At 46.9% G+C, this 13,937-nt stretch overlaps 1 protein-coding gene across 5 annotated transcripts in view; it reads left to right on the forward strand.

The window, feature by feature from the left end:
• Positions 1 to 13,937, forward strand: part of LOC143147569 (uncharacterized) — a 274,942-nt gene that overhangs the window by 50,556 nt on the left and 210,449 nt on the right. The window contains exon 1 of one of the 5 annotated variants that reach the window (XM_076312921.1): positions 4,010 to 4,136. The exons of the other annotated variants lie outside the window; for them this stretch is intronic. Coding sequence (XP_076169036.1) covers positions 4,082 to 4,136 — 55 coding nt within the window. The 5' untranslated portion in view covers positions 4,010 to 4,081. Of the gene's footprint in view, positions 1 to 4,009; positions 4,137 to 13,937 lie in introns of those variants that run through there. 5 annotated transcript variants of the gene reach the window in all.

A 13,937-nucleotide genomic window follows, 5' to 3' on the forward strand; every position in this document is an offset into this window, starting at 1 on the left:
ACGATCCCGGCTCGTCGAATCGAAAGAGCACCGAACGAACAGAATCGTGCAAGTTTTTCGCGATATTTATCCACAATGGAGCTCCGATCGCGGAACTCGGACCGATAACTTCGAGACGCTTCGAAAGAGGACGATTCGATTCGTCGGGTGAACGTTAAACGTCGAGAATCGTGCTAGTTTTTCGCGATACTTTTCCACGATGGAGATTCGATTACGGACAACTCGGACAACGCAAGACTCGATAACGCAAAGACTCTTGTGAACAGAACGATTCTGTAAAGAATCTTCTTGTAAAAGAACGCGAAACGTTGGAAACCGTGGCAATTTTTTCTCGAGATTTTCCCTCGACGGAGTTTCGATTGCAAAGTTTCGGGCAACGACTCTCCGAAAGAACGATCCTGCTCGTTGGATAGGCGAGAAGCGTCGAACGTCGATAACCGTACGAGACTTCGGAAATAAAAGATCCTGCCGGTTGGATCTGCGAAAGAGAGCCAATTGCGCGATTCAATGCGTTGGTCGAGACTTCGATCGTCCGAACGTCTTCGTTCGGCAACACCTCGAGCAGATCGTTCGATAGAAACCAGTTGCTAATCTACCGGATCTTCGTGACCACGTTGTAGGTAGTTGTCACGAGATTCGAAATACGTCGGGAACGTTCGAACGTATCCGACGGTCGATAGGACGACGTTGCGATGCTTGCCACCGTTTGCCGAGGATTACCGCTCGAACCAGTTCTCTCGATGCGCAACTTCAACGAATCGATAACTCGAAAGGGAAATAATATCCGGGTCTATTTTCGAGCGACGTCTCTTCGTTACTGCGAACGAGTACGAGCCGATAACGCGTCGCGAACGTCGAACACCGAGAGATTCCCAAGTGGATCGTGGATTTTACGCGCGTACGCGCGACGATACGGAGCACGTGGGCAAAAAGGGTACAGAGTGTACTCTTTCGAGAGTCGTAAATATACCGTTTCGCAGTACGTCGACATTCACACGAGGAAGAAGACTCGAATCTACGCGCACAAGTGGATAGATAGGTTTCGTATCGCTGAAACCAATGTGGAAAATTCGATACGGAGAATGTACAATTTTCAGAATAAGAAACTGGACCAATAGGAATACACGAAGCTGCGAAAAAGTTGTATCTCGCGCGAAAGGAAAATAAAAACTAGAGGGCAAGGATCGACATCGCGTAAGATTACGTAGCTACAATCGGTGTAGAAGATTCGATACGAGAGAAATTCTCCAATCTTCGAACCGTCCAAAGAATAAAAGAAACTGGACCGGTAGGAGTACGCGAAATCGCGAAAGAGTTGCATTTCGACGAGAGTTTTCAACGCAGCGTGCGTTTTATATCGCCGAAGCCATCGTGGATGATTCGACTCGGGAAAAGGTGTTCGATTCCACACCGTCGTAAAAATCTCGGGTCTACGAACGAACGAAGCAACGAAGGCGCGAAGAGTCGAATTTCGATCGCGCGGAGAAGAAATCGAAACTACGCGCGCCAGAGTCCCGTGGTTCTCGTGTCGCTGAAATCGGCGGAGACGATTAGGAGAAACGTGTTCGATTTCCGAACAGTTCTCAACCGATGGAAAATTGAAAAACTCGTACGATGGATCACCGTAGGAATCGAATTTCGATCGCGCGTCCTCCGACCACGGACGTTCCACCGTGGTCGAACCGTAAAAGCAACATACACCGCGGTTCGTCGTCCATCGGCTGGTGAGTCGTCCAGCGTCCACGTCGGGGCCCCGAAAGAAAATATTATCTTTGCGGCCCATTGTGAAGAATCACCCACAAAGAACTCCCGCGACAGGTTACTCCGACACCGTCCGCTCCGTTCGAGGTCCTCTTCGGTTCCTACTCCTTGGTCCTGGGCATCCTACCACCGCGGCAGCCACCACCGCCGTACCGGCCGCCACCACCACCGGGGACCTTTGTCCACCACCACTCGGTTCGGCTACCACCTCCTTGTTCGCGGGCAGCGCGGGGCACCTCGCCATGTGACTGATTCCCCTTCTCCGCAGGTTGACGAGCGGTAGGCCTGCCTACCTGCCGCCCGTTGCCCCGCTCCCATTACGACGCGGACTCTCGCGGCAGGTGCACCAACCTAAGTGCCACTCCGCTTACCTGTGTGTCGTGCCTACCGAAGCCAGTGTGTCCGGTGGTCAGGTTCTTCCCTCTCTCTCTCTCTTTCTCTCTCTCTCTCTTTCTTTCTCTTTCTTCTCTCTCTCTCTCTTTCTTTCTCTCTCTTTCTCTCTCTCTGTCTGTCTCTTCTCTCTCTCTCTCTCTCTCTCTCTCTCTCTCTTTCTCTCTCTCTCTCTCTCTCTCTCTCTCGCGCGCTCGCTTTTCCCTTCTTTTTTCCTCCTCCCTCTGCTTCCCCCCTTTCTCTGTCTCGTCTTCTCAACCCCCTACCCCGGCTTCGTCCTTCTCCCTCTGTCTCCGTCTGTCCCCTTCGACGACGCCTCACGCAGCAGTGCCGTGTTGTAGTGTCGTGTCATCCTGCGCTACGTCAACGATCCTCCCGAACGCGGAGGCAACGATCGATCCGCGCGTATCGTCCACGATTTCCGTTTTTCCCAACCGGGTCGTCGTCGTTGTCGTTGTCGTTGTCGTTGTCGTTGTCGTTGTCGTTGTCGTTGTCGTTGTCGTTGGCATCGTCGTTGTCGTTGTTGTCGTAGTTGTCGTCGTCCGGTGACTCGGTCATCCGTGAGACCCGGTTGACGCCGGGGGTCCCCGTTCGGCCTTGTCGAGGCGAAAAATAGACGCCGAGCCCGCGTCGCTCCGTATCGCTTCGCATCGCTCGACTCGGCTCGACTCGACTCGACTCGCTCGCTCGCTCGCTCGCTCGCCAGCGCGGCGTGTAAACAATCAGAGGGGAAAACGGTACTCACCTCGAAGCGCCCTTCCAGGAATCGAAGCCCGTGGCAGTGTTTACCGACAGACGGGCGCGCGTCACTCCCGGCCATCGACGCCCCGATTCACCGCGGGGCCCCAGAAACCGACCGGCTACGGAGAGAGAGAGAGAGAAAGAGAGAGAGAGACGGAAAGAAAGAAAGAAAGAGAGAGAGAGAAAGAAAGAGAGAGAGAAACCAGGAGGAAACGAGGTTTTTCGCGACAGTCGACCGGCGGAGGTTGTTTCGCGAGTGTCAGTGTGATCGACGAGTAATAGTTAAGAGTGCACAAGTTCGCCGGGGACGAAGGCAGGAAGACTGGTTCCCCCCAGGTGGTCCCGGGTTAGGACGTCGGCTGGAAGGGGACAGTGAAGGTGTCAAACGTCCGCGACTCCTCATTGACATTTCCGTGACATTTAGTGCGCGTATTCGAGGCGAGTGCGAAACACCGTTTCGTGTAACGCGTGTACGAGAGAGAGAGAGGACAAAAAGAAAGAAAGAAGAAGAAGAAGAAGAAGTAGAAGAGGAAGAAGAGGAGAAAGAAAGAAAGACAGAGAGATCGGACCGCCACGACAGAGGCCGGAGAAAGTCGGCAAGGGCACCGGCCACCCGGAGGAATCGTCGCGTCGATGACGGATCTTCCGTGCCTTATCGCCAGGCCCGCCACGGACCCCTTATCGCCGGTTATCGGTCTCTCGGAATCGCCCGGTGCACGTGCACCTACGCGATAAAAAGAAAAAGAAAAGAAAAGAAAGAAAGAAAGAAAGAAGACGAAGAGGACGAGGAGGAGGAAGAAGAAGAAGAAGAAGAAGAAGAACGGAAAAGGGGAGCTCGACGACCTCTGGTCCGTCGGTTCGTGGCCCGAAACCGCGGCTTTTCTCCCTACTCCCCCTTCTCCCCCCCGCGTCGACGAGTACGCGGCATGCGCCTCGACGGACTTCCAGCGGGTTCGCGCGCGAACCAGATCCGACGTTCAACAGGTGGTCGTCGTCCAGTCTAGCCCGAGCACGGTGACGGAAGTTACGCGCGTGCCTGCCTGCTCGCGGGACCTGGCTCCGGGAACGCGTTCGTCGAACGGGGGTCGTTTCTCATCGCTGACGGAAGTTCGTATCGGAGATCAAACTGGACATACTTACCGCCACGTCGGGACGCACGGAGTGGAGATGTCCGCGGGTCGCTGAGAGAATGAGGGAGCTGGACACCGAAAGCCCTGTTGTCTGGCCGGCCTGGTGTTATACTGGTGAGTCCGATCGAAAAACGTTTCTTTTCGTACCGTGATACGTAACGCGCTACCATGTCCGTCGATAACGCCCCGAGGCGCACGGAGAAAGGGGCCGGAAAGGATCATCTGCGCGAGACCTGTCAACGATATCGCGACCGCGCGCCGAGTTATAAATCGTCGAGCGGCAATCGCGACGACTTGACGCGCGAGCTGGACGCGCGATCGTCGAGAGGTTGTTTTTCGCAGAAGGAGAGAGAGAGAGAGAGAGAGGTACGTGGGGCGACGATCGATTTTCGAAAAGAAATCTCGCGACACCTCGCGAGCAAAGTCGTCTCTACCGACGCGCGGTTGTACGGCCGCTCTCCAAGTATTTACGGTCGAATATGGTCTCGGTTACGCGTCCCTTGCCATTCATTCCGATGTTTCATTGAGAACAATGGGTTTCCATTGACTACGATATTAGCGAGACGCGAATAGTGGCGATCGTTGGAAATTACAAGACTCGGTGCGCGAGTTTTCGAAACGCGAGCAACTTTTTCCTCCGATCGAGCGACGTTTACCGATGTTGTTCGTTCATGGCAGTTTCGAGATTTCGAGAGCTTCCACGCTGCACCTCCCATCGGTTCTCCGACTAAAAGGTGGGCGTCGATTCGGTCCAATTTTTATCGTCGACGCTCGATTTTCCGTGGTGTCCGATTCCACGAGATTCTTTCGGCCAATTAGCCTCCTTTTCGTCGAGCGTGCACGGTTTTAAACCGGCGTTGAAAAATCGCGTTAAAATTGCCAATCGACCTACACGGTGCGAGTTGGTCCGCTTGAATTTTACCCGAATTTTTCACTAAACACCGTTCTATTTTACGTCTCGAATTTTGCAACGCACTCTACGGTCGGTTTAACTGCATCGACAGAAATTTTATCAACCTGCTCACGAATTTGTATTATTTTTTCCACACCAAAGAATTTTCGTTCTCGCCCGTTAATTCGACGAACGAACGAATTTTGATCGTCGACGATCGACTTTCCTCGAGATCCGATTCCACGAGATTTCTCTCGGGCGATTGGTCTCGTTTTTGTCGCGCGAGTGTCGTTTTAAATCGGCATAGAAAAATCGCTTTGAAATCGTTAATCGAGCGACGCGGACTCGTTGCGCGTCGATTTCGTTAAATTCTTATCGTTCAACTTTTCGCGGTATCCGAGACCACGAGATTTCCTTGGGTAATTAGTCTCGTTTTTGGTTTCGCGTTGAAAACGTTTCGTCGAATTTTCATCGTCGACGCTCGATGTTTCACGATGTCCGATTCCACGAGATTCTTTCGAACAATTGGTATCGTTTTTGTCGCGCCAGAGTCGTTTCTTTGATAAATCGTGAATCGGGCGACACGATCCCACGTATCGGTGGCACGCGTCGAAAACGATCGACGAAATTGCAACGAGCTCCTCGACGCTGATCGGTATGACGTTCGCGGTGGCAGCTCGTGCAAAGTTATGAAATACACGTGCACCGAAGTAGGCGTTATTCTCCGCTGCTGGAATTCGTACTCGATACTCCGGCGTCTATTCACGGGCTGACGTACGAGAAACAAACGCGATAAGAGATCTCGAGTTCCGTTTTACGATCATTTCGAATTATGTAACGCGAGTGGAAGGAACGTCGAACCATCGCTCGACGCGAGCGAGGTCGTTTTTCGTCGATCGTTCGACGAAAAAAATTTTACTCGTCCGAATACGTATTCGGTCGTATCCGTGTTTACGTTGTCAAATTTCACGTCGAACGCGAACGCTCGCCACGATGGGCTCGGTGTCGCGAATTGTTTGTAAACGTAACTTCGAGAACGAGGTACTTTCTTAGCGGTGATTCGGAAACCATCGTTCGCGGTAAGTAAAATATTTTCGGAACGAAACTCGAAAGCGATAAGACACGTTCGACGATCTGCCCGGGAATCCGCGAGTCGTTTTCCTTGACGATGTTTGCATTCGCGTAAATTTGTAAATCGATTCACCGATGTGACATTTACCGGGTATCGCGAACTTTTCCTATTTCCTTTTTACGTTTGTGTACACACACGGACTGTATATTTCTCTTTCCTCGTGTTCGTACAACGTGATCGGTACAAATCCCCGAAGATCGCTGGATTCGAAAATCGCGATACCATCGACGCTCTATTTGTATGTCAATTTCTTCGAAACGGTGGCCGGTTAAAATTGAATCGATCTTTGAAAAATTCCCGTAAATCGACCAGCCAGTATCAAGAGATAACGCTGTTTCTGTAATCTATCGATGAAAGTAGGAAAAAATGTGAATTTATCGAAGCTTTCCCTCGAGCCGCGATCACCGGGTTTTCTCGGAAAAATACGTTTCGTTTTCCCCGTAGAAGGTTCATTGTTTCGAAGCCGGGAATTTCTTTAGGCGTTCGACTTTCCGCGCGAACACCTTTCCTCTATCGTTTCTTATCGAGTCCGGAGTTCCCTCGAAGAGTGGACAGGTTCGAGGATGTTTTCGGTACCCTCTCCCTCGTCGTAAAAAGGATTCCTGGGATCTCGGGGTGTCTCGAGCGAGTCGGAAGAAGCGAATGTCGAAGCGTGTAATTACGGTTCTCGATCTTGACAATTAGGAGCCCTTGGGAGCTGTCGGTAGCGAATAGGCGCCCACTTAGACGCCGGAGTTTCCAGCGGCCTTATCTCGTCGAATCGGGCTCGGTTATTCGTCGGGCTCTTCTAATTAAGAGGGTCTTCGCTGATTTTTTCTTCTCCCCGAGCGAAATTGCTCCGTCGACCACCGCCTTCCCGAATAATTCCACGATATTTATTCGTCCGAACGGGACAGTATCCCTCGAACCGCGCGATACAAGCTCAGAATTTCTCGAGGAATCGTCGTTTTCGCGTACAGTTCCATCCGAGTACAACTTACGATTGTTTGCGCGATGTGATCGTCGCAAAGACACAGAATCCTTAAATATATCAACGAATCGTCCATTCTCTTCGTTTCTACTGGAATAAATAAACTTCATTATCGGGAAATGTTCCATTACCCTAACACCTTACGCGTCTTCCTATTAGTTCGAGTACGAGAGACATAGTCGTCTCGGGATATTCCTAAGTGCGATTACATACGTATAATAGGTTGTTCGATGAGTTTCATAAGAAATGGAGCTATCAGGTTCGTCGTTTCACCTTTCCAAAGATGATATCACTGTTTGACGAACACGCGTGAAATTTTCGTGTAAATCCGTCGACTCGTTCGTATATTCACAGTTTTTCAAAGTCGAAGTGTTACGGTATTCTTTTTACAATGGAAAACGCGACGAAACTTATCGAAAAACCTAGTATATGTAATATAGCTGTCGTAAAGGCAGAGAATCCTTAAATATATAAACGAACGATAGATTCTCTTTCCGTTCGAATAAATAAAATACAATATCGAGAGAACGATCGTTCTATTATCTAGATTTATATGTTACTCTGTCGGTTCGTATACGGGAGACTGTAATATCTCTAAAGAATGACCCGTGTCTCGGAAGTAGTCACCGAGAACCGAAAGAAAGTAACCGTGACGCGATACTCCGCTACTGTACGAAGCTGGGAAGAACGCAGACGAATGGAGGAAAAATGTCTCTCCTCGGGCCCTGAATCGCAATTTTCACGGCGTCGACTCGCTGTTCGATCCACGCGATACGAAACCCTCGAGCGGTAGAATCCATTCGGAAAGTTTCGATCGCAAAATCCGAATCCCATCCGGGAGCATTCTCTTCGGTTCTCCGGTTAACGCATTAACATACGCGGAGCGAGCGTTCTTCGTGTTTCTAAAGGCGCGAAATTACGTTTCGCAATATTTATCGCCGCGGGACGAAGAAATTTGCATCGATCACCATCGAGTTAGGCGAGATTTTCTATCGGTCGTACGGTTCTTCGTTGGAAAGACCCATTCGCTTCTTGTTCGTCGTTGCGCGTCAGTCGTTGAAAAATATGTTAGAAGTGTTCCCCAGCTGTCCCCCGTTACCCCCTCTCGCTGCCCCACCATCGGTTGCCGACGTATCGAAAATGATGAACCGACGTGTTGTGTCGTTTGCATATGTCTCGCGCGCCACAAAGTGCAACACTTGCCGCACAATAGCGACGGCAATCAGTGGCTTTTTCACGGGGAATACATTATCTTCCGAGCGGCTCTGATGCTTCTTCGTTAACTGGTTACCCCCGTGCAAGCTGTGCGCGATTCGGTGACAGCGCCGATCCCGCGGAACGGATTCGTCATGATATAATGCCGAGGTAATGGCGAAACGGTGCGCCCCGGACAAACGCCACTCTTTGTCGCGACCACTAATGGGATTAATGTTCGTTCCCCGCTGCCGGGATATAAACGCGGACACCGTTTCTCGATTCCCGATGATTCATCAAGGTGGCGGACGCGCGATTCGTTCGCCAAAGACGACGCTTCTCTGGGAGTCGATTGTATCGGACCGATCGACGCATTCCAGAACGAAATATTCGTATCGATGGCTCTAACTTCCGAAAACTGGAGTTCTGAGACGTTTGAAAGAATGTTTCGCTCGTTAAACTTAAGACTATCCGGAACACGGATATACTAGGTTGTTCGATAAGTTTTGTCGTTCGATTGCTCAATGAGTTTTGTCGTTCGATAAAACTTTCTGAACAGTAAAGTACTAGGTTGCTCAATGAGTTTTGTCGTTCGATAAAACATTTTTAAAAATTTAATACTAGATTGCTTAATGAGTTTTGTCGTTCGATAAAACATTTTTAAAAATTTAATACTAGATTGCTTAATGACTTTATTGCTTATAATTACTTGCGAACAGTAAAGTACTAGGTTGCTCTCAATGAGTTTTGTCGTTCGATAAAACTTATTGAACAGTATAGTACCAGATTGCTCAATGAGATTTGTCGTTCGATAAAACTTTTTGAACAGTAAAGTACTAGATTGCTCAATGAGTTTCGTCGTTCGATAAAACTTATCGAACAGTAAAGTACTAGGTTGCTCAATGAGTTTTGTCGTTCGATAAAACTTTTTGAACAGTAAAGTACTAGATTGCTCAATGAGTTTTGTCGTTCGATAAAACTTTCTGAACAGTATAGTATTAGATTGCTCAATGAGTTTTGTCGTTCGATAAAACTTATCGAACAGTGCTACATTGAACAGTACTATTCGATAAGTTTATCGAACAACCTATCAGTACACACTGTTTTTGCGGAACCCTAATGAGTAGTTTTATGCGTTTGACACGGTTTCTATGATTATTTAAGAATAGAGAAATTTTTATTATCGTTCTTCCACTCGGGGCAGTTTCATCGCCGTTACGTTCTTCGAGTCCACTCGTCGCGTATCGTTTGATGTGTACATTTTGGAAAAGTTTAAGAACGTATAAGATTCGAAAATAAAATACTAGTTCTTAATTCGTGTCATTTTCGAGCGCAGAAAGGTAACGTTAAGTATAGTTTATTTGTCCGCATTGTTCGTACAATCGAATCGATACAGATGGTAGGTAGTTACGCGTATATTACTACTATTAAAATAGTATTTCCTACCCGAGTATTTTTTCCTGAAAATTTTCAGACAGAGGTCGTTTCATTTCATCGCTGATATCGGTGTCTCTCGATACACGTCGATCGACTTCGATCGTATACAAAATTGCCTGGTAAATTTATTTAATTTCGATACGTCGAATCAAACAATGAGAAGACAGTATTGAAAGAAGTAAAAAGAGATTCGTATATAGGGTTGACAAACGTAAATTTGCTTTACTCGATTCTATATTTCATCGATCGACCGTGCAAAACGTGTTACGCCGATCACGAAAATCGTCAGTGGAGTATTACTGAAACCGTTTGGAGAGATAATCGTTCGCGAGAAACGGTTGTGAATAATTCAACGCTAATCGATCACGTTGTTCAGCGTGAAAAGAAACACCGACGTATCGGACAGAAATGTTCGTAAGAACCTTCTTACCGTTTTCGTGCACCGACTGTGCCCTCGTAGCTGCGTCCACGGTTCGTGGAACACCCTGTATCGTTGGGAGCAGCCCGTGGCGAAAGGGTTAAGTTCAGAGTCGTAAGAGTTCGCGGAAGAACGATCTCGGAGTTATCGGTACGCGTGCAATTTCCGGCAGCCACGGATCGGTTATCTTATCGGCGGTGCGTGTTGCTCGGTGAAATTGCCAGGAAATTTTGCGATTGTTTCGAGGAAAGAAACAAACTCGTTATATTGTTCTTCCAAGCGATTGTAAACATCGACGAGTCGAGGTTGGCGTTCACGTTTTTAAAACGACTCGACGATCGGTCGGAGGTTGCACCTACGAGTTAAAAGTACACGCGTATGCAATTACGGTAGTTGGGTAGAGAATAATAGTTATTAATGCGTACACTCTTCTGCGGCAAAGTAGAAACGTAGCTACACTTGTTTTTTTCGTGTTTTCCACAAAGTAGCGAGCCGTTACTAATCTTCGAGCAATTATCGGACTCTATTCAAGTTCTTTATAGGAGAATAAAATTCTAATTACAACTTTTCTAATTATAAATTCTAATTAAATCTTTACCGCGCTCGGTACAAAGGCTAAAGGTATTCGTTTCCTTGTACCGAGATTTCAAGTTTAATTACACTTCGAACGAAGAATGAAACTTTCGAGGTGCATACTTCGTAAAATAGCAAGGGTTTGCTACTCATCGCGCAAACGTCGGAACGCATTCATCTTTTTTCGACGAGAATAAAACTCCATTTGTACTTGGAACAGGAATAAAGTTTTCGATCTTATTCCCGGAAACGTGAGTTTTTATTGCTCTTGAAAGAGAAAAAGTTAAACTTCACTCGTCTTGTTTTTCGAAGAATAAAACTGGCTACGTTACCTACGAGAATAAATCTTTCGATATTCGTCGTAGCGGAGCGAGACTCCGCTGCTCGTTCCAGAAACGTTTGAATGCATTTTTTATGCAAGAAGAAAACTCTGGTTACATTCCAAACATAAAACTTCCAGTGTTTTTCGAAGAAGAGTCTCTGCTACCGTTCCCGTGCAACTTTCGGTCCCACGATAGAATCCAAAAGTTTGTACATCCGAGTTTTCTCGATTTCTCTCGCGTCCGATTAGCAGTTACATCGTAAAAGAATCTTTGCTACTCTTCTTACAATCGTTAGAATGCATTCTTTATACACGAACGATGCACGAAACTCTAATTACGCTCCAAACGTAAAACTTTCGATGTTCTTCGAAGCGGATTAAGTTTTTGCGATACTCCTTTGCATAAAGACAAGACTCTCGTTAAGCTCCAATCGTAAAACTTTCTGTATTTTTCGAAGCAGATTGAGTCTTCGCGACTCTTCGTACAATTCCCCGAAACTCCGATTACGCTCGAAATAAAAAAACTTTCGATGTTCTCTTCGATGATGCGTCCTCGCTAGGACACAAATGTTTTCAAAGGACCTAGGATTTCAAATGTTTGCGCGACCGAGCTTCCTCGATTCCCCTTTCTCGATCAGCAGTCGCACAGCGAAAGCCACGAAGACATCGTCGACTCTCGTTGCTCGTGCTACCTCGGTGGCTTCCGGTCGGTTTCCAAGAATCGCGATCCCCGTCGAAGCATCCCTTGGCGTCCCGTCGAAGACGCCATGTAGGGTCTTCTCCACGCGTGGACCTCCGGCAGGAATCGCGTACCCACGAGGCTGCCAACTCGACGTCGGTTATCCCCGACCTTCGCCTTGCGTCGGGGAACACGACTTGTCCTCGACAGGGCCCCTTGGGTCGTAGCTGTCGCGGTTCTACCGATCGCCATTGCCGGAGTTAAATATTGGCTGTCGCTCAAAACGCAAACGCGATTCCTCGTCGCCGGTCCACGCCGGCTGCCGTTGCCAATTGACTTATTTATGGCCCACAAAGCATCTGGCTTTATCGTTTCTACGGCCGTCGTACGAATCGCGACGCGGCTTCGTTTCGTTTCCATTGTTTCCGACAGGCCCCGCGAGCCGAGCTACGCCGCTCCCGTGTTATTGTTTCGACGCGTCGCAGCCGAGGATAGAGTCGCTCTGTGGGTCAGGGTAACCCGATGGTTAACGGTTAGTTGAATCTCCGCTTTCCACTTGGTCCCAAGGATTTGGTCCAAGGGAACCGAGAAGTTTAGTTGGAACAAAAATTATCAGTTCTTCGATACGTGAAATTTAAATTCGAATCTTTTTGTACACGGTAATTTTCGCCACAAAATTATTCTTGATAGCATGGATAGTTAATTTTTTGCGTATCTTCGTAACTAATCGATTTATGTACCAAGTGTCAGGGTAGTCCGATGGTTAACGGTTAGTTGAATCTCCGCTTTCCATTTGGTCCCAAGGATTTGGTCCAAGGGAACCGAGAAGTCTAGTTGGAAAAAAATTCAGTTCTCTGATACGTGAAATTTAAATCCGAATTCTTTTGTACCCGGTAATTTTTGTGAGAAAATCACTACCGATAACATGGATAGTTAATTTTTTGCGTATCTTTGTAACTAATCGATTTATGTACCAAGTGTCAGGGTAGTCCGATGGTTAACAGTTAGTTGAATCTCCGCTTTCCACTTGGTCCCAAGGATTTGGTCCAAGGGAACCGAGAAGTTTAGTTGGAAAAAAATTATCAGTTCTTCGATACGTGAAATTTAAATTCGAATTTTTTCTACACGGTAATTTTCGCCAGGAAATTATTAACGGTAACATGGATAGTTAATTTTTTTTTGTATCTTCGTAACTAATCGATTTATGTACCAAATGTCAGGGTAGTCTGTTTTTCTCTTTATTCCCAGGATTTGGTCCAAGGGAACTAATAAGTTTAGTTCGTGAAAAATTGCTAGTCCTCTCGTAAGTAAAATTGAAATTCGGATACGTTCGTGCTCGATCATTTTTGCAAGAAAATAACTCGTCCCGATAATACAACCAACAATAATTTTAATCGTTGCGTTCGACTCGATCTATAAAAAGCCTCTGTGGCAAACTACTTGCGCAGTAGTAAAAAGGAAAGATACTTCTGGAGTAGCTAAAAGCGCAATATTTTGCACATTTCGAGCACTATAGGAAGTTTCATTTTGTAGGTAAACAATACAGAACTCTTATACTCGCGCCTTTACCGACAACTATATTTTCTCGCGTGCAACGAGAGCGTAATATTACTAAAATCTCCTAACGTACATCCGTGTGGAATATAGGATTTCGACGATCAGTGTCATAGATACACGTCAAAAATATTGTCGCGTGATTGAAAACCAGGTGGCTATTTAAAAATACTCGACAATCGTGCCCATCTATCGTCAAAGATCTGTATTGTTGTTGTCCATGAATTTATTTAAAAAGTCTTTTCGTACAACCGACAAATGTAGGTATCGAATTTCCTCCTAAAATCGAATTACCTCGCCTAAAAAAGTCCCTCATTGTTGACCCTTCTAGAAACCCCCAAAGATTTATCAAAATGGAACAGTATCGCGTTCCGTGCAAAATTTATTTAAAAAGCTCCTCGATTCAATGCTTAGATATAGGAAAACTTTGCAGAATAGTTCTCCTAAAATCGAATTACCTCACCTAAAAAAGTCCCTCATTGTTGACCCTTCTAGAAACCCCCAAAGATTTATCAAAATGGAACAGTATCGCGCTCCGTGCAAAATTTATTTAAAAAGCTCCTCGTACATTCAACGCTTAGATATAGGAAAACTTTGCAGAATAGTTCTTCTAAAATCGAATTACCTCACCTAAAAAAGTCCCTCATTGTTGACCCTTCTAGAAACCCTTAAAGATTTATCAAAATGGAACAGTATCGCGTTCCGTGCAAAATTTATTTAAAAAGCTCCTCCTACATTCAATAC

Source organism: Ptiloglossa arizonensis, chromosome 5 (assembly GCF_051014685.1).
Source record: "Ptiloglossa arizonensis isolate GNS036 chromosome 5, iyPtiAriz1_principal, whole genome shotgun sequence".
Taxonomy (NCBI): Eukaryota; Metazoa; Arthropoda; class Insecta; order Hymenoptera; family Colletidae; genus Ptiloglossa; species Ptiloglossa arizonensis.